At 40.8% G+C, this 22,880-nt stretch overlaps 1 protein-coding gene across 5 annotated transcripts in view; it reads right to left on the reverse strand.

The window, feature by feature from the left end:
- Positions 1-22,880, reverse strand: part of fgf13a (fibroblast growth factor 13a) — an 89,568-nt gene that overhangs the window by 23,583 nt on the left and 43,105 nt on the right. Inside the window, exon 1 of one of the 5 annotated variants that reach the window (XM_046406893.1) lies at positions 585-2,054. The exons of the other annotated variants lie outside the window; for them this stretch is intronic. Coding sequence (XP_046262849.1) covers positions 585-774 — 190 coding nt within the window. The 5' untranslated portion in view covers positions 775-2,054. Of the gene's footprint in view, positions 1-584; positions 2,055-22,880 lie in introns of those variants that run through there. 5 annotated transcript variants of the gene reach the window in all.

The following is a 22,880-nucleotide window of genomic DNA, read 5'->3' on the forward strand; positions in this document are numbered from 1 at the left end:
GCCAACAGTATAAAAGGAAGTATGATTTTTGAGCTCTGCTGCTTTTTTATTCTGAGTGAACCTATAACTCACTTATTTAACTCACTTAACTATGTTTCAGTTAAAACCTCTAAGAGTACAAAGGGTATATATTATAGCCTATAGTATTTATCCATTTTGGAGAGTTTTAATACAGAAATGACCCATGACAAAGTGATTATTCAGTTTCATTTGAACAAGGAATTATGTCACCTTGAAGTCTTCATTGATTTCCAAAATAAACCTAACAAGCACGTTTGCAGCACTTTGTCCATCATGGACTGAATAGGAACACAGTGAAGGATGATGTATGAGTTTAATATATCCCTCAGAGCATCCTGAGATGCCAAAGGTGACTTCTCTGTGGACCAGCTTCACAAGGGAGCCCCCTCATTCCCCTCCTCACTTTGGCAGAGTCATTAATCGTTTGAACCTTACACAGAAGTCGGGCAGTGCTCAGTATGGTCTATCGCATTTAGGTGATATTTAAAATATAATGGCAGTCTAAAATAGACGTAGAGTTATTGAGTGTGAAGATAACAGCCTGATGAAATTGCGTAACAGACCTGGTCGCCTCCTCCGCCTCTTCTTGGAGCCAAAGAGTTTGACTCGGGAGAAAACGTTTAGTCGACTGGGTTTTTCACAGCCTCCTTTGGTTTTACTGGGGCTGCTAACGCAGCGGCAGGCATTAGTCTTCTCCCGCTCCCTCGCCTGCCTTTTCTGCCTTATGAGGGAGCTGGCAATCGCTGCAGCCATGGCCAGTTTGGCAGCGCTCTGGGCAAAAAAACTTCCGGAGAAGCCTGAAAATAATTAGCCCCTTTGAATCCAGAAAAGTGGATTCAGAAGGAGACCGTCCAGGTGCAGCGGTAACAGTCTGAGGCAACTACAACGACTCGTTAAATAACAGAATTTGCCAAGTGGACTGTGAAGAGAGGACAATAAAAATAATTCCAGTAGTGTAGATAATGTCCAAAAGGATCGATTTTTCATGAATTTAGGCGTTATTCAGGAACTGTCCGTTGTATGTCCGAGAAGAAAATGAAACTTAACAAAAGATAAAAAGCACACGCTCCACCGTGAAGCTGTACAAAGACTTTCACCACAGCACGCTGCATGTTCCTCCAACTGTATCATTTTCTCCGCATCACAACAAACGCGCACAAAACGAGTCTCTGTGCGCCGTTTTGCATCATCCCACCAAACTACATGGCTGCGCACATGGTATTCGGGTAGGGAGATTCGTGAATGAACCTCACAGCGCAGCCAGGGGATGGAAACACCTGTTTGCAGACGCTCTTTTGCCTGGTTTCCCTAATCCCTCACTGAAGCTGCTGTTGTGAGACAGAGACTTGCACCGCGTTTTAGAGTGTGTGAACGAATCACTAAGAAGATCCCGTTTGTTTTTCTGTCTTTTGTTGAAGCGAAGCGACGCGGGGCGCCAGCAGGAGACGCCACATTCTGGACGCAGTATCTGGGCTCAGCGCAAAGCACCGACTCAGCTGCGCTGCTCAGAGCATCCCACAGACAACCTGGAAGAATGAGCAGTGGGGAGGAGGCACAGCACAGGGAGTCTAACTAGTGAGACACAAACCTAGTCAGCGTGCACAGGAAACGATTATCTCCACACAGATAATTCACACTGCAGCTCGAGAGAAAGGGGCGTGCGTGGCGTGAGGGCGCGCGGGGAGGGGGCAGAAAGGAGGAAGATTTAAGAGAGAAGGAGGAACTAGCGCATATGTTTTCTAGATTTTAGCAGGCAAGACTGGACAAAAAGGCACAAGGGGAGGAAGTTAACAGCTGCTGATGCTGGTGCAGCTCGGTCGCTTACAGGCTGCGCCCAGATTTGAAAAGTAAATAGCATGTTTTAAACGTCCAATGTGGACTACGGAAACGTCGTGACACAAGAAAGACCTCTAACCAAACATGAACTATAACGGGCCTAATTCAAAAGATTATTCATCAACTGATGCCCTCTTTTAGCCTGTAGAAGTGAGCCGGCATGAGGACCTCGTAAATTCTCATATGATTAATGGGTTGTTGACGTGTATTTATACAAGTTAATCATAAAAAATAAAAGTTATATTAAATGTCATGCCTTTCCACCTTTATGACAAGTATCTTCATACAACTTTATATAATAATCCACCACCACGGGTAAATGGGGATTTTACAGGAATAAAAAGTGGTTTGTTTTTTGTTTGTTTCGTTTTTGTTTTGTTTTTTTAAATTAACTATAAACTCGCAGACCAAAGCTTTTGTTCTAACTGGTGTCTCGAATATTTTCACCCCTCACGGCCTCTCTTTTGCTCTTTCTCATTCCTGAACTGAGCACAGTTTAACAGCCTAACCAATGGTGCCATCTACAGTCCTAAACTAAAACTGTGGCAGAAGTTTCATTGATGTCCTCTGATTAATAGCAGACGCCAGTAAAACGCTTCAAGATCGCGTAGTCGCAGTGAAGCGTCGCATTGTTAAGCCCGAAATCTCGCCAAGGAGTGAAGAACTCTTTAAAGGTAAACATTACAGCTGAAATGTAAACTTCCTGCGCGTGTTGTGAATAAACACAAAAGCAGAGCCATAACTTCAGCACCACGGACAGCTCCAAGCCGATCAACTGCTGCACAGTACCAAGAATCCGCAGAATAAAACTCTACCAAACACTACATCTAACATTACTAAAAGCCATAAATCATTTCACTGAACATTACATGGTAAGATTTGTCTCAATAATAGTAAAAAAAAAAATTTGAAACAAAAAAAAACACAAAACAAGTGCAGGGTAAATTGGAAAACAAGAACATCAAGCCTACCTGAGACTGATTTTCTCAGAGGAAAAGTCATGATTCTCTACAGCGGAGCAAAAGCAGACACTTGGATGCTTGCAGTCCTTTGGAAGTGAAATGAAGGCGAGCAGTCTTACAATCAGCAAAGTTCAAACCATTGTCAAACAATTGTCAGAGGCGTAGTGGAAGAGAAAGCATCGAGGCGTGGCCATCGGCAGGAAGATCATTACAGGACATTAGCGACATGCCATTATGACTTCTAAAATGCTCATTAAACATTCATTTGGAGGTCTTGTTGATCAGGCAAACACGGGTGTATGTGTGTTCACTGAAGAAAAGTGATCGAAAATGAAGCCTGGCATTGTACTTCCTTATTGGGCCAGAGAAGACTTTGCTCTCATATTACCAAAAAAAAAAAAGATGATGTAAAATGATCCGATAATGCGTTGACTAAACCAGTTATACGGGCCTGTCTTCTTTGGACTGAAAAATATCGATGTGCAGTCAACGGAGACAACATGCATTAGACAAAGTGTTTAAGACTATTTTGTCTTCCGTGAAAATGTGGAGATGTTTTTTTTTTTTTTAAAGCCCTCAGCTAATACTGAGACTGATCAAACATGACATGTGATTATGATTATTGTTATGATGATGATTATTATTGTTAGTATTATTATAATCGCAGTAGTAGTTGTATTGTTGTTGTTATTTTATTATTAGCATTACTGCTTTAACAATATAATAAATGAAGCATGTTTATGATTATGCCCAAATATGTGAATCATATGGTGTTCATACATCATATTCTGCATTTACTTATATGATGATGTGATGATTTATACACGTGATTCTAGAAGTGAAAGTGGATTGCTGATGCACTAAACAGTGAGCTTTACAGTGGATCCCTGTGAGGGTCAGTGTGCTGTGGTGCTCACTGACTATGCACAGGTCTGACCACTAGATGGAGCAAGTTGACTAGCTATCAAGAGCAGCACATTCAGCCTAATGGAAAAATTCACCTGAAAACAAAACTCAAACTTTGATGTTAACAGACATTATATTAAACATGCAACTCTGCAGGCAGATACCGAATTAATGATTTGATCACAGGTTTTGTAGTCAGCCTATTCACATTAAAGTAGCAGCTGACTCTTCATGATGCTTCATGAACATCGCTAACATGCAAATTTGTTAAATTGAATGTCGTGCTTATGGATGTGAATTTGAAACCTAGTCATAGCGTGGTTTCAGTATTTATTTGTCTGCAAACGAATGCATTTAGAGACAACTGCGCACGCTCTTCAGATTCACAAGATAAAACTGAGCTGTACAGTTTTGCACAAGCAGCACACGCAGGCGATAAGCATGGACTTTAAAGCATTATGCAGTCGTGGCATTTCTACACACTCTATATGTACTAATACAGCATATGTTGACCTCTCCACATGTGAGACAAACAACAAATCAATTAAGTCACCGCTGCAATTAAATCAATATTTCATCCACAGATTTAGTTACATGCAGGATGCTGTCAGGTCAGTCATGCAGAACCTGACTACCAATATACTGATTCACAAGGTAAGTGGCTTAAATGGCATCGAGTGTAAGGCACTGGAGCAATAAAAGCATTTATTTTTTTTTCTTTTACTGTCACTGATGTTGTCCATACATGGCTCTCCAAAATGTAATGTAAGGAACCTAACCTTTAAACCCATACAGAGCCCCGAAGAACCATCAGAATATCAACAGCAATTGGCATCTTAATACAGCAGTGATTATATCCACAGAAGTGATCGTCACAAAAGCTTATCTAAAACCAAAGGAAAAATGTCTGAGCCACAGCAATGATAAAACACTTTCACTGATGAGAAGGCAGTCTAAGAAAAGGTAAAACATTAATGATACTCACACCGATGAAATCAGGGGGTTATAATGCAGCGTAAAATGTTGAAGTTCAAAAGAAGATATTAAAATAAATCAGTCAAATTTTAATATTACTTTTTAAAAAAAATAATATCCTTAATTTTATACTAACTATAAATCCTACTTCTAATTAGTCGTATGAGTCACATTACAAACAGGGTAACTTGTAGACAGACGTCATTTGAAATTCTTACAGGGCAAACATGATTTGCTTGTTTTAGAGATGTGAATCAAAACTGGCTTATTAGAGAAGGTGACCTACACATATCATATGTACCATATATCATGTTACGTATCATATCATATCATATGTACCATATACCATACGGACTCAGTCACAGTCCTTCAGTGCAGCATCTTGTAACATGTGACACACAGCAGCTTAACAATAACTGAAGATGTCACTATACAGTAGGCATACAGTGGTTCTGCCCTCTGATACATGTGACTACTGCAATACAAAGTGATTTACACTGCAGCATATAGTATCTCTGCCCGGTGCAATCCATGATCTCTAATTCTGCCACGAGCAAATGCAGACAAACAGATCTCAGCACTACCGGAAGCAGAAACCAGGGTTTGCTTCAGTCACTCCACTACTTATAAACCTGGGCCGCCATCACTCAAGCAGACAGCGCGGCCCTCCAGGACGACGGCTTGGTTTATCTCTGGGAGTTAAGAGGACAGAGAGAAGCGACCGGAGTCGGACTGCATTGCATTACGGCGACGCTAATCGAAAACCTAACATGATGCTAAAGAAAGTGCAAATGTGTATAAGCCTGATAATGTCCATCTCACCATAGTGCTTTTCTCAGCAACAGCGTAGCTATGATGAGAAGGAAATATACAAAGTAATGTGCACTGGCACAAGTGGAACAGGAGAGACAGGGAAAGGAGAAAGCTACACTTTAAATTGACAAGAAGGTGTTAAAATAAATTTTAAAAAAAGCATATAAACAATTTTTTATCTTAATTTCTTAAGTATCCTTTGTAGTCAGAAGCGTCTAAACAAGCTTCAGTCCTCTTGTCATTTTTGTCTTTTAAAGGACAAAAATGGACTACAGTTATATTTGACTCATTTGAGGTCTACCACAGATTTAACATTTACTCATCTGCAAGTGACAGCACTGATGAGTGTTTCACTTATGAAGGATGCTGTAAGAAAATCAAACCCGGGAGATGAGAGAAAAGGAACCTGCTTCTGGTTTCATCCAAATACAAGAAAATGTTTCTGTCTTAACAAACGCAGACACAAAAGACTCTGCAACCTACACCTACACATGCAGTAAATAAGATAAGAAACACACAAGGACATTCACACACACACAGGAACTGCTTTTCTGTGTGTGTGCATGCTTTTGTTGCTTGTGTAGCATTGTACCACGGGTACATTAATTACTGTAGTGTCCCAAAATGCCAGTCTACTGTGGCCTCCCAGGGGCACCTTCTCTGTACTGCACTCTAACACACACACACACACACACACATATAGCACACACACATACAACAAACATGCTAAACAATTTTGTTTTGCAATATACTGAATTGCATCGATTAATAGCTCAAGACTAAGAGCTGGAACTGTGACACTATTATCATAGAAATTAAAGGTTCAGGGGTAGAATTTACTCTTCCTTACAAAGTTAGCAGTTCAAATACTCCCACAAAAAAACAGTGTGTAACTGTTCAAGGACCGCATGGCTTCAAACAGACCCAGAAGGTCCCAGCACCCTTCTGCTGTCCCCATCTTTGCTGACTGGAGAGCAGAACCCCAGGTTTCAAGTGGGAGATGGGCCTGTGTGCTGCCAAGGTTGAGCACCGTGTTGACCTTTCTCTTATTAAACAGAACCATACAATTAAAGTTATCTTATTAATAACCTGCAGGTATCATGGTGACACCCACTGTTTAATGAATTTTAAAATTCATTTAGAAAAGTGACCTGCAAGGGCAAACACTGAATAAATGGGGGAGTTCACCTTGCTTGTAGTGTGTAATAGAGGGCAAAGTTGCATACTAGGATTGTGACCCTGATTATATTGAGATATTTAATGTTCAATTACATTAATATCTTCACATGCTACTTTAAAGTGCAATAGCAGGATTGCAATGGCAGGATTTTTAGTTTAACCTCTGTGTGCAGAGTGAAGGGATAAAGTGAAATATTATCAGGGGAAAAAGGAATGATCTCTGATAAGCTCAAAGGGTTGCTGCTCAAACCATTCAGCCCTTTGGCAGCATCCTGCTGGCCGTCTGCTCTTTGTGAGTGCGCTGTTACAGTAAATCCACTACGGCAGCAGCCTGCAGCATGCTAGGCCACCAGTGCCATGGTGATACCACGCGTTACCATGGAGACCGCACATACGTAAGAGGGTGTGTGTGAAAGATTTAGAGAGAGAGAGAGAGAGAGAGAGAGAAAATATGCACTGGGAAGAGGGGGTTGCATATTATAGAGCATCAGTCACTCAGGGTCCAGTAGAGGAGGGGGGAGGCTAGAATACAGTCACGGCTGGCTGGTAGACTTGTGGCAATGACTGTGTGATCAAGCCTGCTGGAACCAGAGGGCTGTGTTCAGGCCATGAAACCAAGGAGTCAGTAGACTGAAACTGGAGGACATGAGTCTAATTATTTCTCCCAGCGGGTTAACAAGGATGATCTTCAAACAAATATGCAGACAGAGGATGAAGAAGGTGTTCACAACTCCATCATGGGAGCTAAGCATCACTGAAGAACAGTCATATGTCACATCATTTGCTGGCTTGTCTTATATATATTTACTAACGACAATCCCATCAATCGCGCTTTATTATTCGCTGTTTTATCCTGTGTCTACGGCTACGCTCACACTGCAGGTAAAGGTGTCCCAAATCTGATTGTTTTTTTTTTTTGGCTACTGAGTGACTCAGATCTCAGTGCAAATCTATTCCGAACTTGGGTCAATTTCATATGTGGTCCGAAATCAGTTTAACCTCTCTCACTGAGCATGCTCACACCACTGTTACATCATTATTTAGCAGCAGCAGTTGGAGCAGTGGTCAAATATGGAGCATTGCAGCAACGACGACTGGGAGACACAAGGTTGCAAATTGAATAGATATAAGGAAAGATGCTTCAATCAAAGTCCCTTTTTTCCCTTCTTGCCCTCAGCCTGCAAAGCTCGCAGACGGTTACTACACTACTGTTACCACAACAACCAATTCAAGAAATGACAGCCTGCACCACTACTTGAATAATTTTGACGATGGACCATCAAGCCAGTGACATTTTCTGATGTTCAGCAGCATGCCTGTTGTAAACATGGGATCACTGTACAGATCTGTTCACACTGATGTCAGAAACAGGCCACATGCAAAGATGACTGTGAACCGTCCAGGCAAAAAGACCAGATTTGAGGAAAATCAGAATTGTCACTTTCAACCGCAGTGTGAACGTAGCCTAAAGTGCCAGAAAGTGTCATTTATCAACAGAGTTTGCCTTAATCACTGCAAAAATAACCTAAAAGAAATATATTTTTAAACATCAATACTGTATTAATAAGAGGATATCTAAGCTGTGTGCCAGGCTGCTCCTCATTAAGCCACCACCAGTTCTATCTCCATCTCACTTTGAATCTCTAAAACTAATTTGGAGCAGACAGGATGTCTGGCAATTGTCATCTAACCTCTCACATTTTGTATTACAACTGGCTTCAAAGTCTTAGTCTGCTGATCAGCACTGCCATCTTTTCTCTCGCACTGAGAGAATAATTAGAGATATTTTTGTTATCCAAGCGAGAGGAACACAATTCTGTTTTATACATCAATAAAAGCTAAATATGGCATCAAAACATAGAACTGAAGCAATTTCAAAAGTTGAGCATCTGCCAGAGTCTTTGTACCTGTTTGGCTGATAACAATACAAACAGATGATGAGGTGCGTTGCTGAATAATTTTCACACATTAGATGTTTATTTGAAACATGGATCTTCACAGCTAAATGCAAGAGTCATACAGTGTGAAATGGTTATGATCACCTATGAAAATTACTTAATATTGTATTATGTGTTCCTCAACCTATTGCAAATATTTGTGTAGAGAAATAGACTTTCTAATTGATCTGCATGTGAAGTACATCATCTAGCTTGGAAGCATACTCTGGACTTTCTCCTGCTATGGCCTCTGCACTCTTTGTGTCTATATCTGTGTTCACATATCTGTATGAGTGAGAGTGTGTGTGTGTGTGTGTGTGTTTGTGTGTAAGGCTGTCATGACGTGGAGAAATCTCAATCAGAGGCACAAATGGGCGAGCGAAATGGCCAGAGTTCAGACGGCAGCCTGCTCGGAATGACTAATGGTGTAGCAGCGATGTGTTCTCATTACCCCAGCACCTATGAAAGTGTTTAAAACTGCCCACAGAAACTCCATATTTCTCTCGTCTTCTAACCAGCTGACTCCAATGGCTTCTCAGACTTCAAACAAAGATGGGGATGGTTCTCCCTGATAAAATACAAAGGCCTGTCCTCTCTGTCCCTCAGTAAGTAGGAACATGAAACGGACATAAGTTTATTTACCCCTCGGGATCGGTTATGAAACATCAACAAGATGTTGTCAGCAGGCTACGGCTTTGTTTGGCCCTCTAATGGAAATTGAAATGTAATATCTCTGTGTGTACACGGACGACTATTGTGCAATGTGCGTAGATGTGTTTACTAGCTGCATGACCCCACGGATCTCAGGTCTCCTGCGGCATTGTGGGTGAATCATAACAAATGTTGTTGTAAGAAAGGAGGAAGGTGCCTAACATCCCCTGTGACTGATTGCTGCATCAGAAGTCCTCGGCAGTGTAAATACTTGAAACATTAGTAGGTCTTATAGAACAAAAGCCACATTGTAATGTTGATTCAATAAGCAGGTCTCGGTTCAGTTTATATGGAAACCAATTTAACTGCACGAAAGGTCCAGATTCAAAACAACTTCAATAAAGTAACAAAATATAAAATCAGCTTGGAGCACATGATGCCTGTTTCTGGGTTAGCTGCAGTACAGATTCTCTCATGCCACATCACTTTTGCATCGACCAGTTGAGGCAAGCAGAAGATGAGATTATATGCATGATGCATACACGCTTGCATTTATCTTTATAGATAATTTAACGAGCAAACATACATACATGTATAAGAGACACACAGAGGCAGCCAGCCTGCCAAATCTAATAGGAGTCTAAATGCCTCTTATCTGAACAACATCCACTATCTGTCATAGCCAACATCACAACAGGAGGTAGCCGGAGGAGGAAATCAAGTGCAGGAGATGCTCCCTTGCCAAAATGCCCGACTGAACAGTCACATGTGTGAAACATAGATGGTGAGTCAATGGAAGCCCTTTGGCAATATCCATCACGGTGGGAAAGCTACAGAGAGACAGGATTTAGGAGTTGAAAGACCATAAATAACAAAATCACTTTCATTCTCTTTCAAGTTTTCCCTCCTCCATTAACCAGAATACTCCCAGGAAATGGGCTCTTGTCACAGTGAAGAGGGACATCTGGTATCAAAGAGAAATCAGGGAAGTGTGCCGCAGCCAAAATAAAGAAGCTCAGACTTTCTGAAAGTTTGTGTTGATAATTCCATGATAATTATAGCCAGTCTAGCAAGCTGCAGTCCCAGAATACAGTAAGTGAAGTGATGCTGTCCTACATATTGCTTCTAGTATGACACATCAAGGAGTGAGATTAAAGACATCATCTCAGACACCAGCTGGCTTAAACTGCCGACTTACTGGTGAAGACACAAAGCAAAGCTCTGAGACTGCCACAAGAGCGCAAGGCTTGCTTCTTTTCAAAGAGCTGTTAACTTAGGACACATTGAATGTCTCAGGTGATGGATGCTTCAGAATGAGGACAATTAAAGGACAAACTATGGCTGTGTGATATGACCAAAATCTCATATCTCGATTGTTATGTTATACTCAGATAATGATATACTGTATATCACGATATAACTAATTTTAGTTCAGACAAAATGTCCTGATCTAGAAATGCCAATTAAACAAGGTCTTAACAGGGATTGAAACATTTCTCCTCTCTTGTGCACACCTGGTCAGGAGAAACACAGACTCCTGACATCTTATTCATGTAAGTAAATGTGAGAGACTCAGGTTTTAGCCATTACCCATATCTCTGTCCTCAGAATAACCCCATCACATCCTGAGTCTGACATCGAGAATAACTGTGAACATTATGCAATGAGGTCAAATTTGCAGTGCACCAAAATGGATGTGAACACTAATGAAGCTCATTTTAGTCTGGCCACACACGCTCTGGATTTCCCCTGCCACCGAAGCATTTCCTCACATGGAGGAGGACGGGTCTTCACACACTGTGATAAATGGTAGTATGTAGCAGTAGCGTTCTGTAACTCTGGTAGTACACTTGAAGTTAAAACAATTGTTCATATTTACAAAAGTATCAGTATGTGTGTAAACATGCCATCGTGACTGCATGGCTCAGACTGGCATAGATTATTTCAGTGTATTTAAAAGCCCGACGCGTTAGGTGGAGCGGATCAACTAAACTGGAAATGTCACGACATGAGACATGACTCAACTTCTGGGAGTGGGTGGGTAAATAGGTCATGTCCCCTACCCAACACAGCATTTCCCACTTTTCACTTTCATTCCCTGTGCTTGTCGGTGAAGTGAGCATGCAGAAAAATCAATAAAAACATAATGACAATGGATGGCTGCAGACCAATGTATGGAATATTAACAGGTGGGAGGAGCTGCACACAGATAATAGAGAACACCACAGAGGGGTGAAGAAATAGGCCAAAAAACAGCAGTAAACCAGTAAAGTCTCTCTCTTATGAAGGATATTCTTGGTTATTATTGATGTTAAAAATCCAAATAGAAAATCAAAAGAGGTAAAATAAAAAGGATTAGTAATTTTACGACACTACTAGGAATAATCAGGTCAACTTGAGAAGGAAAGGGAAATTAAAAAAGCGCATTTATACTGTAAAATGGCAATTTGAAAAGCTACAGTGACAATGAAAAAAGTTACATTGAAAATGCAAAATGAATAAATGGTTGAGTGAAAATACTCAAAACTGAAAGCTTAAACTGTAAAGATAAAACTGGACATCGCAATGGAAATGAGAAAAAGGAAAGGTCAAGTAAGCAACTCAGAATGAGAACTCTTTAATGGAAATACTTAAATAAAAAACTTAAAAAAGAATAAAACTGATTCATTCGCACTTTACCATTTTAAATTTCAGCCATTAGGCTTTTGTTATTTTGCATTTGCAATTTGGTTGTTCAAGCTGTATGTAAATGAGGAGGCCCAAAGGCTGGTGGGAGGGTCTAAAATGATCTGGGGTGCAAGGGCACCTTATGAACAGCAGGAGAAGTTGACTGCTAAAGAGCAAACCGCAGTGAAAATGGAGAAAATCAGTAGAGTGAGCAGGATGAAAGGAGGGCTATTATCAAAATCTATCAGTGCTTTAATATTCAAATCAGGAGTGTTTTGAACATTGCTGGAAAACAACAGATCAACACCCTTTTCCTGAAAAGCTACCATATGAGGTCACATTAAGTAGTCTCACCTCTGATCCTCTCTAGTTGGTGGGTTTGTGTGATTGCTGTATACCTCAGGTGTTTCAAGCCCTCCCTCTAGACCCTTCAGTTACAGGTTTAAAAAAAAAAATACCAGAATTCCCCTTTAAGGTATCAAACTTCCTGCTGTGGCCAGCTGATTGCAGAAATATATTCTCAAAAGCTGTGCAGCATCTTATATTTATTCTTTTTGATTTGGACTGAAAATACTAAAAATGTAAATGAAGACTGTGGAATAGTCACACATTCTTCAATCCTGCTGTGTTTATGAACCCATCAAAGAGGATGAAAAAGGATCCAAAAAATCCAAAGTCAGCAGAGCACACTCTTTGCTACAGTGCACGCTGTGTGTGTGTGTGTGTGTGTGTGTGTGTGTGTGTGTGTGTGTGTGTGTGTGTGTGTGTGTGTGTTGTGCAGCCCTGGTGAGAGAAGGGTCTGGGAGACTACCTTTATCTTTGTGACAATTTATTGCCAGATTCACAAGTCCCACCTGTAAACAGAAGATTGCTTTTAAGTATATAACATGTTGTGTGTGTGTGTGTGTGTGTGTGTGAAGGCTTGTGTTTCTAACTTTATGAGGACCAACTCTAGCTTTAAATCATGGTAGTGAGGATATTCTGCTGTAGTACTTTGAAGGCCTGTTTGAAGGTTAAGAGCTCATTCCAGTCTTCAATGCACATCATGTAATTTCTGCCAGAAGGAGGTTCTCAGTCAAAACAATAAAAACAAAAGACGCAGTTTGATGATGTATGGAAGCAGTGTGAGATCACAGGGGTTGCTGTCTTCATTCCTAATCAGCCACCAATTCCTTCCTCACTCTCATGGAAGTTACAGTGACAAGAATCCAAATGAAACGCATGGTTATTTTGTAACCTTTGGGATAACGTAAGTTCACAACTCATCAAAAGCTAAGAGCTAAGGTAAACAGCTAAGGTAGTGCAGTAAGTAGTGCAGGTAGTAGTAGGTAATGCAGAAATGTTACATATTATATCTTTAAGGGTTAGGGTTTGACATTTAGTTAAGGTTTAGTCACGGTTAAGGTTAGGTTCAGGGTTTACGCAGATGAGCATGGATCAAAGGTGCCTAAAAGTCGGACCAACTGCGCTTTCTCTCCTTTATTTTTTGCTGTTGCCAGTCAAACGTTTTTAATACAACCATGGATACCTCTCAAAGCTGCTCCTGCAGTATCCACCTCTCCCCTGTCAGTCCTGATGCTCAGTAGCTTTCAAGCAGCCATATTTTCTACCTGAATCTTTTGTCAGACTATTCATCAAGAATTACACATTAAAGAAATTCAACAACCCCTTACAGTTACTTGCCGACCTCAGCATAAATTGATGTAAATGAACTAGACGGAAGCGTCTGCTGTGATAGCCAGAGACATACAAAACTGACTGTAAACTGTAAATGAGTGTAAAGAGAGAAGATGAATTTACCACTGCTGAAGTCAACGACAATGGGACTCCATATGTGACTGAGCTCTAGCATGTTTTTTGAATAATGTTCTGGGAATAATAACACAACGCCTCTCGTTCTCTCCGGGCTCCTCCTTCCATCAGGCCCGACAGCCACAGCGACCCCTGTGGCGTGCAGTGAGTCAGAGGTCATGCTTTAACATGATTGAATGATTGCGCTGAGCCTTCTGCTACTCACTGAAGGATCAGTTCAAATAACCGCAGTCCATATCCTTTTACGAAAGGCTAAGTACTCCAAGCACAGAATGGTATTTTGTGTCTAACACTCTGCAGGTTTACCAAAGTAGCTGCCAAATACATGCACTCACGTTCAGTAAGTGAGAACAAGTTTGTCTCAGTGCTGCTGTGTCGGATTTGTACCGCACAGTGTAGGAAAATGACCTCTCTTGAATGTCTAGGCATGACCTCTGATGCGCACCATCATCCCGGGTCAATGTGTGTCTGCAATTGAGGAGATAACGTGAGGAGATTAAGACATGTTAAGCAATGGTTTGGCAGTCAGAATGTACAGTGTAGAGATGAGCGGCTGCGTGACACTGGCCTGTGGTGATGATGCTTTACGTGTGATCATCAGTCCTGCTGAAGGACTGCCTCCCTGTCTGCCTGATTGCTACCCATTACATCACACTGAACATGTATTTGAGTTTTGCGACATGCTGCTCACACACACAACAACAGAATCCGTTCTGTTGGTGTGTGTGTGTTTGTTTCACTATTACAAGAGACAATCTTTTCATTACAACATGTATGTAACATATTGACTTTTATGTTAACATTTTAGCACACTGACCTATCATATTCTGTTGGAGCAGATGCATTTTTTATTTCCTTTATTTCCTTCTGTGTGTGTGTGTGTGTGTGTGTGTGTGAGAGAGAGAGAGAGAGAGAGAGAGAGAGAGAGAGAGAGAGAGACAGCTGTCAGTGTATGCTGGCAGGACCTGATGAGATGTGCAATGTCTAATTATTTCTCCAGCCAGTGGATTAGCGAGCTAACACTAATGGCTGCCATAAGGCCATAGGTCTTGGACACTCCACCACACACACACACACACACACAACCAGATGTTTCCATCACTTTTGGGGACATTACATAGACTTACATTCATTTCCTGGAGGCTTAACCACGACTTAACCATAACACTAAACATTACTTGCCTCATCCTTTTTTTCCGTTTTTAGTAATTAAAATTAAAGGTCTGAAGTGGTTTTGGAAATACAAAGGACTCAAGCAAGATCTGAGACTGAGAATCTGCAAAGTCTACCTTCATTGTGGGTGTGTGTTCATATTTCAGCGAGGATCCTGCTGTGCCTCACTGGCACCTGACAGCTGAGGTTCAGCACAGCCACACACACACGCAACACCTCTACATTGTTTATTCAGCCCAATGCACCGGCCTGTGCTGCTCGGTCGCTCGTATGCACCGTGTTAAATTAGATTTGTTTCCAAGATAATGACTCGCAGGCCTCATGTTCACGCCATAGTGATGCAAGACACATGGTGCGTGTGTTTGTGTGGGAGTGCTACACACTGCATGAGCTTGCTGGAGGTAAAAGGGACGTCATACAGGCTAATTGAGTTACTTACATCGGGGCTCATCTGACAGACACCTGCGGAGGGTAATGGAGGAGTTCTGTACACCTTAGTGAACAACAACGCATGCTGGTGCAAGCTGATGAAGGGAAGAAGACTACTAACCAGGGAAGCACAAGAGAACACAATTTGACAACTGAAGAATTATCATTTCATTAACAGCATTAATTGCATACATCTCACCCATCTATTGTCCTGGCATATGCAGTTACAATGGCCTCGAGTGATCACACTGGGCTACAAATGATGGAGAGAATATGATAAAATGTTTGAGAAACTTGCTCCACATTTAAGTATCATCATGCATGTGTGATTTCATTACATTTTAGCTTTTCCTGTTTGACATATATATGTCTTTATGACATAAATTAATACGTCTGAAAATAAGAACTTGAATAGGATGATCCATGTGATGATGCAACTCTTAAATCTGAGTGAGAGTAAGAGTTTTTGAATTATGCCACATATGACAATATAATCCACTTGTATTCTCATTCAGATGTGCAAATGTGCAGGTGTAGCTGACGTTAAGCAAAGAAATCAGGGGTTTTTTTTGTTTTCTGTACAGCACCTGCTGTTCTACTTGCACAGAACACTGAGTAGTAATGAAATTGGCTAAGGCAACTGTTGAACACCTTGGACACTTTCCAGACATTTAACCAACACTGAGAAGGAAGTAAATAAACAACTTGTGGTGCAGCACACAAAAATACAACTAAGAAAAGGAGATGGGGGGGAGGGAGGCAGGAACTCTTTCTATCAGACACAGCATTTAACACCACTGTTATTATTTAATCGTGATCCCATTCTTGACTAAATGTTTTTGAACGTGAGCCAAACTGCTTTTCTCCATCCACTGCCAATATCACTACAAAGCACATCCTCAGTATGTGGCGACAGCATGAGTTTTCTGGTCTTTAATCTGGGTTTCATCAGGCTCCCTGGAAGAGCCAAGACTTCTCTGGGACTGGCAGGCAACATGATGGGAGAAATTGGGTGCCTGTATGAATTGTAGCCAAGATCAGCCCTGGCCAGCAGGCTGGCACATTACTTTGTGCCCCCTGAGATGAAACATGTGAGGTGTTTACATAACCCCACCAGCACCCAAGATGACCCTCCAACTGTCTGTATGTGTCAGAGTCAGTCTCTGCTACTGTGGTTCTTCAGCAGCTCTGGTGTCTACCGCACCTTCGCTGCAGCATCATTGTTTGGACTGGGGAGCCTGACCAGTGATGGACTCAGGCAGATGGTGATGATGATGTGTCTGAAGTAAAATAACCACACTGACTTTTGGTCATGTCTGGTAAACAATTTCAAAAGACTAAATAAAGTCCTGTTTGTTAACTGACACAATCAGAGATATAGCTACTAAGTCAGAAACAGCTAAATATATAATACAGTACAAAAATATACATATATAAAGTATAACATATTATTAAATATTACCCTCATATTGGTGAGATGACAGCAAGGTCACCCAAGTTTCTCAGACACAAGTCACTGCAACACTGATTATAAAAAGCAAGGATATAACGTATACTTAAAAACAAGATTCAGTGTTTGTTCACTGTTGTATAGAGAAAATAGTACACCTCCCTAAACTTCTTCCCCACAATTGTCTTATTCTGAAGGTTCTCAGGAGCCACTTTGCCCAGCTTCCCATTAACGTGGTGCCAACTCGGCAGTGTGCCTAATTGCCTCAATTACATAACTTACGCTTGTTTATTTATGGTGTGTGTGTGTGGGGATTACACACTTACATTTTCTCAATTACTTTACTTGAGCACAAGTTTGAGATACTTGTACTATAGTTGAGCATTTCCATTTTATGCAACTTTATATGTGTGTTCTACTACATCTCAGAGGCGTATTTTGTATTTTTTACTGCTCCACTGAAAGGGACCAAAGTACTGCACAGTGAGTGCAGTTAGCCTCCAACCATGCAATACAAAACCACTTCATATAATACAATCTGAATCAACAGATGTGAACACGCTACAGTTGAATTGTTGTTAAAGTTGTCATAAAGCAATAATTAGCTGCAGTTATCAGGAGCACTGGTGGCCATTTAGAGCACCCGCCCCTTCATAATTCTGATCGGATTTTTAAATGACATGTAGTAGCTGGCACAGTGCAAATTTAGAGTGAAAATTCATCATGTTCATTCATAACAGTCTTACAAACTGTAACAGTCCCAGTCGCCTGCCATAAGGAGAGGACCCGGGATGTGTAGGCGAGTAACAGAGAAGTACTAATTAAATAGACAATTATGGAACGTAATAGGCCTTGCAACTTTACTCTGCTTCACTTCTCTGCCAGTCCCAAGAGTAGTTTCTCATTAATGTTGTCACACACGCCCACTCTTGCTATTTGTTTATGCCTTCAGTTTAAACCCTTGAAGACAGAAATGAACACTGTGTTAGCATTTCTGCATGCCCAAACCTAAAGAAATGAGTATATAAAAACCCTGTGTTTGTGTTTGTACTGTCTGTATGACATTAAAAGAGCATTTGTGCGGGTAGAGGCCAACTATTTTTGTGCTTCTGTGCTTAAGAATGTGAGGGTGGTGAACTTTGCACACATGAAATCACATTTCGCGTTAAAAAAAGACCTTAATTTGCAGCGTACATTAGGCTAATAAAATACCGCTCCCTCATCCATGTGGGATTATTTCACATTGTCACACTGTGGCTTTAATTCTCGCACTTCTTATCAGCTTATCAAATGTTAAAAGGAATTAAAGCTTATTTTTTAGGTGCACTCACTGAGTCAAAGCCCCTGCTAGAATGATGCAACCAGAGAGATGAGGTAGGAACAGCTGAACTAACAATGCTGATGAGACACTGACACTCTCCTGCCAGCCTCCTCTCTCCGGCCAACAAATCACATTATCATACACATTATTAATTCATGCTTAGTCTACTTATGCATTGACTTAGACAAACAGGGATGTTGCTTTCACGCGGAAAGGTAGACTGCAAAGGAAAGAAAGGAAAAAAATTAAACAAGCTGTTATGAGGCTGCCTATTTGTGTCTTGTCAACACTGCAGTAGTGTACGGGACCCAATGAAAGACTGCAATGGGGAAACTCTGTTATTAGGAGCAACGCTGGCCCCCTGAATGTAATTGCGATGTGTCAAGTTCATAGTGAATCACAGCAATGTATTATACATTGGGTGTGGGAAATGGATGGGACAGCTGCTCATTTTGACTGCAAACATTTTCCTGGCTGACTGTGAAGCAGACGAGTTATTTCGTCCTTTTGGCTGAAACAGGTTAGATAGTGACCTAAATATTCAGCAACACAAGTGCTGCACTTCATTTTGTCTGTAAGAGACATATCACTTTACTGATTTCATCGCATTTCTTAAGATAGTGCTCACAGTTAAAACTGTAATAGGTTCACAGGTGACTTTTGAACCACTGGTTATCACTATTAAAACACTGATATCAAATCGGCCTTAAATGCAGAGCTTTCAAAACAGTCCCTGCTTGCAGCTAAATTACAATAAAAAAAAAAATAAATAAATAAACTTCAGAAAGTAATGAAGGCAATGATGCAATTGTGATGCAAGTTTCTAATATATACAAGCTATAGCGAAAAAAATCAGAAACTAAAGGCTGCAGACAGGAGGAGGAGATCAACCTAACGCTCCATGCTTTATTAAAAGGTTAAACGTAATGAGAAATATAAGTGAGTTACAGTAAGAGGATAAAATATTAAAAACTATTGGTTTAATCCTTAAAATGATACGTTCACAATTTTTCAAATGCCCATAAGGGTTGCAACAGGTTTATTATAATATTACAGATATTACGAGAATTTCATATAAAGTTGAAATCTAGATATTTTTAATAACCTAACATGATAGAATTCAATTCCATAGACAGCAAATGTCCATGGTCTGATAACCAACAGTTGTCATATTGCAATCCTTGTACCCATGTGACCATTTAAGCAGGTTTTGCTTGCCTTAAAGTGGAATTCCAGTATTTTTAAGCCTCAGGCAGCAGCTGCAACACAGCTGTAATGGCTGCAAGGTAATCCTTTGGGGTGACTCCACTGTACGGAGACAGATCTTTTGTTAAAGAATAAAACCCTATTTGTTGAGTTAGAAGCACAAGTCTTGTTCAAAGAGAAGTCTTGCTCTGGAATGTCACGAAAGGTGAGTTGTTGAGGTGAGCTTTTTCTGTAAAATTGTCAGATACTAACAATCTCAGCCTGTGAGTGGCAAAAAAAGCACTTCAGTGGTTGTAGATTCAATGGCTGGAGTTGCCTGAAGGGATTATATTGCAGTCATTGTAGCTGTGTGGCAGCTGTCAGCTGAGGTGACCTACTGGAACACTTCCAAAACTTTTGGTAAGTATGAGTCATTTACACACCAACAGGTTTAAACATAGGGACCAGGTTTAGAAATACTTGAATTCTCTTTTAATCTGTTATGTCCATTAATAGCAAACATAAAAGATCCAGAACATGTTTCCAATGTCAGTGAGTGACAACATGTTGATGGTACAGTGGATTACATGTAGAACTTCAAGCGCAGGACTGCATCTGTATGTGTGAGCGAAAAAGAGCTTGAAAAAGAGATGAAGATGCTTGTTATAAAGTAAAAAGCTGGAGTTGGTGAGTTTCTTGTGCAATTCAAAAGCAGAGCGTCTGTGACATTTTATTTCTCTGATGGGGTCAAATTTCTAAGCTATTTAGCATTTAAAGCTGCTGTAATTTAAGCCCTGCCAACATGGGGCAAAATTCCTCTTGTGTCAGTCATGGCCAGTGCAGTGAGTGCAGAGGAAGTGAAAATACTTCTAATCAAGAGCACACTTTAAATTTGAGGCTATAAATGCACAGTATTGTATATTAAATGATAATAAAAATATCCATTCTTTGAGTTCACAATGAAAACATACCCAAACTGCTCACGTATTATACTTCTGTGTTTACATCTCTGTTTGACTATCTGTCTGTGTGTATGATTGCATAGCCTGGCATTATAAACATAGAGCCTTGCAGTTGTCTGAATTATGGATGGGATATTGACATAGATCGCTTCCCTCGGGCGCTATCTTTTGTTTTTGCTGGTGAGAAACAGAACAGAGCCAAACAGAGGAACAGAAGCAGGGGACACAGGAGAGACAGAAAATGATATGAGAATGAAGATTCAAGAAGTGATGACACAGACCCATGCACACCGAGCCAAAGAGACAGACACAAACTGTCTGACTGACAGCAGGCAGCACACACAGGCCTGAGGATGGAGGAGCAAAGTTGAGTGCTCAACAGAGATCAGATCATTAGCGCAGGAAGCGTCTATATATACTGCATGTATGTATATATATGTGTGTGTGTGTGTGTGTGTGTAAACCCCATATATATATGTTGTATATGGGTACATGGCTGCTAAACATATCTGACATAACATATTAATTGTGTATTAATGGAGCAGAAAATAACACAAAATACTCTAACCGATCCAACTAAATATGGGCTCTAAGGAGTAAAGAAACGCAGTGGCTAATAGGAAGAGACTGCAGGTTATCCATACAAACCCCCCCAGGCACTTTTATCTGGAATTTACACTGTTTTTTTAAGCTGCCTGGTGGCTTTTTGCCTGTAAACCCAGTTTCATTTCTTTGTTGTAATGAAATCGCAGTGCAGCAGTTAACCCACTATGGCCCTGTGGTGATCAGGAGGTAATAACAAATGCTCTGTGCAGAGGAAGTCCTGGCAAGTGCTGATTCTGTGGACAGACCATATGGATATCTACTGTATGTGAAACATGATGCATCAGTAATAGCAGTCCATACATGCTAATCTTGTATGTTTTTGTTTTGTCGCACGCTTAAATATCTTCGATCATGCGGAAAATATTTTTTATTTTGCTGTAATAATATTTTTTAATTATGTAATGACAACTATAACAAAGACTTCTACATCAGCCAGTTGTTGATTCTAAACATTAATATGCGTATGCACGTATCCAGGGCAGTCCGCACACTGAGGACGCATTTCCTGGATGAACTGACATGATTTGAACTCATGGCCTGGGCGCTACAGTCAAGCCCATGTGCTGCTGACGTGTTGTGCTGTCAAGCCTGTCTCCAGTGACTTGTGAAACCAATATCTTGGTCTCTATCAGTGTAGCACTGGGATATGCATCAGAAGAATTAGACTCAAAGGAAATGATACTGCAGATAACTGACTCTATTGAAGCCTCGTTAGATCTTATCTTACTGTTTGTACCTTTTCAAAACACCTGTCACTGTCAGCCGCTCACCTGCAGCAGACACACTCCAGCACCTCAACTGAGCAAACGATAAAATCTTAAAACCAGTGCATTTTAGACATGCTTCCGCTGAACATATTTATATACAACAGCTGTCAGTAACTCATTGATATAATCCAGTTTTAAGGAAAACAGACAACCAACCAACTGAACAGTGTGTGCTGGAATCCACCATGACTTACAAACTCTATTTAACATGTAGTGTTTAAGAGTCATCCATGAAAATAATAAGTGCAACACACAGCAGTTGGATGATTTTCCAGCTCAAATCGTTCAAATGCCATACAACCTTCTTGTTTTCCTTCACAAATCAAGCATCATTTTTCCAGCAAAGGTGAAGCAAATAAATCAAAATCTATTATTTAAACAGCCGAAGTATTTTGGGTGTCCATGTGGTTTAACACAGTTTTCATTCGCATCATGCATCAACATTAATGACGTCCTCATGAACAGCTTACGTAACAGCTGTAGTCTGCCCTCCTTCCTTTGCAGCCAAACTGAGTAATACTTCTGTACTTTTCTAGCCAAACGTCTGCTAGCATTCGACTTCCTTCATCCCTCTACCCTTCTCTCTTCCTCTCAAATGGAAATGCGTGTGCTTGAGTCCTTCAGTGGTTACACAGACACGACATGGTATCTAAGTGTGGAAATACTATACCAAACGTGGCTCTCTTTTAGACAGAACGCAGAGCAACACATTGCAGAAAACAGCAGTGAGATCATTCATATCTTACCTATGAAGGAGTCTGTAAAGGAAAGCAGTTTCTACAATCTTAGCACTCTATTGAGGAACAGATGAGAAAATGATGCAGTCAAAGCACCTGAGTGCCAGACAGTGCAGGCTATGAAAACATGCTTAGAGCATAAAGGCATTTCTAATTTTTTACACTACTGCATATCCCAACTGTTTAAAGGATGATAATGTAGTATGCAGGCATGCTGCAGCAAGCATTAGAGACGTAAAGGGAAACAGAAGTGGAGGAAAAGGTGAACAACGCTGCAGAAAGTTAGGGAGGGAGGGAGGGAATGAAGGAGGGACTGAGAGGGTAGGCTGCAGTCACCAAGACCATAAAGTCACAGGCAGAAGCACAGGAAGCACATAGGACTGGGGGCGGGTGGTCTGGGGATGATGGGTTCTTGCCGACTTGCAGTTTGAGTACATCACTGTTTAGTCATGAATATATGAATATATAAAAAAAAAATCTCACACAACTTT

This window comes from Scatophagus argus, chromosome 12 (genome assembly GCF_020382885.2).
Source record: "Scatophagus argus isolate fScaArg1 chromosome 12, fScaArg1.pri, whole genome shotgun sequence".
NCBI lineage: Eukaryota > Metazoa > Chordata > Actinopteri > Scatophagidae > Scatophagus > Scatophagus argus.